This window comes from Frankliniella occidentalis, unplaced genomic scaffold (genome assembly GCF_000697945.3).
Source record: "Frankliniella occidentalis isolate FOCC.00 unplaced genomic scaffold, Focc_3.1 Scaffold76, whole genome shotgun sequence".
Classification (NCBI taxonomy): Eukaryota; Metazoa; Arthropoda; class Insecta; order Thysanoptera; family Thripidae; genus Frankliniella; species Frankliniella occidentalis.
The window spans coordinates 540,390-544,472 of NW_026267206.1; the positions used below are offsets into that span (position 1 = coordinate 540,390).

At 49.7% G+C, this 4,083-nt stretch overlaps 1 protein-coding gene across 2 annotated transcripts in view; it reads right to left on the reverse strand.

The window, feature by feature from the left end:
• Positions 1–1,341: 1,341 nt before the first annotated feature.
• The window catches only part of LOC113209653 (gastrula zinc finger protein XlCGF57.1-like), an 8,692-nt gene continuing 5,950 nt past the window's right edge, over positions 1,342–4,083 (reverse strand). For both annotated transcript variants that reach the window (XM_052268803.1, XM_026427298.2), the window contains exon 2: positions 1,342–3,688. In XM_052268803.1, coding sequence (XP_052124763.1) covers positions 1,724–3,649 — 1,926 coding nt within the window. In that variant the 5' untranslated portion in view covers positions 3,650–3,688 and the 3' untranslated portion in view covers positions 1,342–1,723. The remainder of the gene's footprint in view (positions 3,689–4,083) is intronic.

Here is a 4,083-nt window from a genome sequence, read left to right on the forward strand (position 1 = left end):
TACCCGGGGACCGGCAGGCGCTACTTCTCCCAGCGCTGCACGGAGCGATAGCGAAGCGCAACGCTGCACAGATAAGACCATTACTGACTTCAATATATTAGGCGGTATTGAGTTAGGTTTGTTAGTTTTGGTTTGCTTTGTTTTATTTTTCTAAGCCGCTTGCTTCAAATATAATTGCATCATTTCTAACTTCATTTATTGGGTTAGGTTTTGTTAGGTTAGGTTTGCTTCATTTTCTTTTTAAAAAAACAATTTGCTTGAAAGATAACGTCATTACTGTTCCCTCTGCATTGAATTAGGTTTGTTAGTTTAGGTTACGTTAGGTTGGCCCGCAATCGACACACTTCACGCGGGCCGCCCGGTGACGGGCGCAATCGACCTAACGCCTGCCGGAGCGAGGGTAGGCAACCCGTCGGTCATGGACGTCCGCAGTTGTCACACTCGGCCGCCCGGTCGGCCGGCCGCGTTCGAGGAGCGCGCCCTCCCGCGCGCGATGTCCGCAGTTGTCACTCCTGACCCTCGGGACCCAGGTCATGTCCGCAGTCGTCCTAACGCCGGTAAAACCCCCTCGGCCGTCAATGAGGACGCCGCCAATGAGGACGCCGTCAATGAGGACGCTATGAATTTAGGAAAACGCTGCGCATGAGAACGCCGTCACTAGAAGCACGCCGTCAGTGCCAGGGCGCCCGTCGATGGGATGCGCCGGGGTGCGCGGGCCCCGGGGGTCCTTGGCTGGCGCGCACATCCGCGGGGGACGGAGCGCGCGGCGCTACAAGGAGCCACTCCGCCGTGATTTCCGGCCGAGTCGCCGCCGGATACCGATTTGGCGTGGCGGCCGCAGGAAGCGGCTCGTGTGTTGAGGAGACGCCTGGACCGAGGAAAGGCGAGAAAGCAAGGATAAAACTAGCAACACCTTGACGCGCGGACACGGATACACACATACACACTCGGGCACACAAGTACGTCCATCCGTACGTTCGTAACCTCCCTATTCGCGCCCTCGACATTTATGGGATGACTTTGAACTGCGTTCAGTTTTTCATAAAACGTCTCATGAAACCTGCCCCCCCCCCTCTCTCTTCCCATTTTCCTTCCGCTGATATACAAGCACGCAGACACACACACACACACACACCTAAACAACGCGTTAATTGAGTGGCGGATATGCAAATTCGTGGCAGGGATTTTACATAAATGCTGCGGCCATGCAATATGTTACCAATAGTAAAGCAGGCTAAGTTTGCAAAAGTCAACAGGAATTTCAGAAACGCCATTCAAGTGCTTCGTCAACTTATTTATCATGGTGCTTAGGGATCGTTTTAAGAATGCAGAGAGTAAACCATTCCCCCTTGTAATAACAATAATTCACATATGTTTCAGTGTGACTGTAAAGCTTTATTCTGCAACGAACACTAAGATCACTATAATGAACCGTAATAAGAAAGCATGAAACAAAAGGATACATGTAGTTTACATATGAAAGATCGCACCTGTCATGGGCTTAAGACAACTAAATTCGAGTAGGTAAATTATTTTCATGGTAATAGTATCAAACTTAAGGCGCTACAGTTAGACTGGGTGCAAAGCAGGTGCTTACGCAGTACATTACAAACTTTTCATGGCACAAAGTACACCCAAAGCGTCTGTCTCCCGTGTGCCTCCTTTGATGGTCCTTCTGAATTGAAGATAAAGAGTACTTCTTTTTCCATTTGGCACACTCGAATCATTTCTCTCCTTGGTGTACCACAAGAATGTGCCGCTTCAAGTTTGGAGATAAAGAGAACTTCATGTGGCACAAAGAGCATTCAAATGGCTTCTCCCCAGTGTGCGTTCGCAGGTGCTGACGCATATTGCCAACAGTTGAGAACGTTTTGTCACACATGGTGCACTTGTGTGGTTTGTAAACGTATCCCGTGTGACTTATCCAGTGCAGACGCAGCCGATAGGTGTTTGGGAACTTTTTGTCGCACAGTGAACACCCAAATGGCTTCTCTGTCTTCTCCCCCGTATGGATTTTCAAGTGTGCACGATGTGTGCATGAAGCAGCAAACCTTTTGCCACAGACATTACACTCGTACGGTCTCTCTCCCGTGTGCGTCCGCAGGTGAGAACGCAATGAGTTAGAAGTAGTCAACTTCTTATGGCAGACGGTACACTCGAAGGGTTTTTCTCCAGTGTGGGTTCGCATGTGGCAGCGCAACGAGTCCTCTCTGGAGAACGTCTTGTCACAGAGGGTGCACTTACAGGACTTGCGGGGCCGCTGTCGTAGGTGGATGAAAAGGTGGCTGTACAACGCCGCTCGGTGTTCGTACTTCTTGTCGCACAGGGTGCACCTGAATGGTCTAGTGTCGGTGTGCAGGTGCATACTCGATGCGCTGGAGGACCCCTCTTCATTGTCGCCCCTAGACCTCTCTCCAGAGTGAGTGCACAGATGTCCTCGCAATGCTTCGTCAGAATTAAAAATCTTGTCACACAGGGTACATTGGAATTCTGTTTCCACTGAGTGGAAACACACGAAGTGCGCGCGTAGACTGCTAGACGTAGAGAACTTTTTCCCACATACAGTACACTCGTATGGTTTTTCTCCCGTGTGGGATCGCAGGTGTAAACGCAAATCGACAGAAGTACAGAAGTTCTTCTGGCAGACGGCACACTCGAAGGGTTTTTCTTCAGTGTGGATTCGCATGTAGTGGTTGCGCAAGGCGGATGGTGTGCAGAACTTCTTGTCACAGAGGGTGCACGCACAGGACCGCTCTCCGGTGTGGGCAAGTAGATGTCTACGCAACGAAGACGATGATCTGAGCTTCTTGTCACACAGTGTGCACGCAAATGGCTTCTCTCCCGTGTGGGTTAGATTGTGAATTTTCAGAGAACCAGACGTTGTGAACCACTTGTGGCACAACGGGCACTCGAAGTTCCTCTCTTTGGTGTGAGTGACCAAATGCGAACGGAGTTCTCCTGCCGTTCGAAACGCTTTGCTGCAAGCGGTGCACTCGAAGGGTTTGTCTTCTGTATGAAAGAGTTCGTGACTCCTCAAATTACTAGAGCACTTGAACTTCTTGTCACATAATTTGCACTCAAAGGGTCTCTCACCCGTGTGTGTGTTCAGATGTCGCTTGAGTGCGCCGGCTCCTGCAAACTTCTTGTCGCAGAAAGTGCAGTCGAAAGGCTTGTTCGGTTTGTATCCTTCGTGGTCGCGCCGGAAGTGCTGTGTCATCTGGATCTTCACAGTAAACTTCTTTCCGCACACGCTGCACTCGAATGGTTTCTCTCCCGTGTGCGTGCGCTGGTGGCCCTGCAAATGAGCAAATAGACGAAACTTCTTGGGGCACATGGTGCACTCGAACGGTTTCTCTCCAGTGTGTGTACGCAAGTGCACACGTAGATTGCCCTGACAAGAGAACTTTTTGTCGCACATGCTACAGTCGAAGGGTTTCTCCCCTGTATGGGTCCGCAGGTGTAAATGCAATTCAAATGATGTAGCGAACTTCTTGTCGCAGAATGTGCAATCGAGGGGTTTCTCTCCAGTGTGTGCACGCATGTGCTGACGTAGACCGCCGGCATCAGAGAACTTCTTACTGCACAACGTGCAATCGAACGGTTTTTCTTCTGAGGGATTGTGGTGCTCAAGTCTCTTCAGGGCTGACATCGCGCTGGCGGGTTCGTTGAAGAGTAGAATGCTGGTTCACTGTAAAAAAGAAAGAAGCCGTTATTACCGAGTATTAAATTGTGAATGCACCCTGGTAACCATGTACATAGAGCTACATATATGTAAAATTTATTATTCACAAAAAGGGGGGGGGGTTGTCATCGGTACACCCACAACTACATAACACAGACTTGGAAATCACTAGTGACCAATGATAGGATTCAAATTTGTAAGCCATATGAGAGGTAAACTGGTTAGAATGCAAATTTGTAAGCCATATGACAGGTAAACTGGCAGGGACAGTAAATTGGGGGGGGGGGAGCAACCAAGTAGCGGTCTAAAAAGAATCAGGACGGTCATCGGAGTCCAATATGAGACCACATGATATTTGTACCGCGGCGTACAAATATCATGGGGCCTCCAATGACGATCCG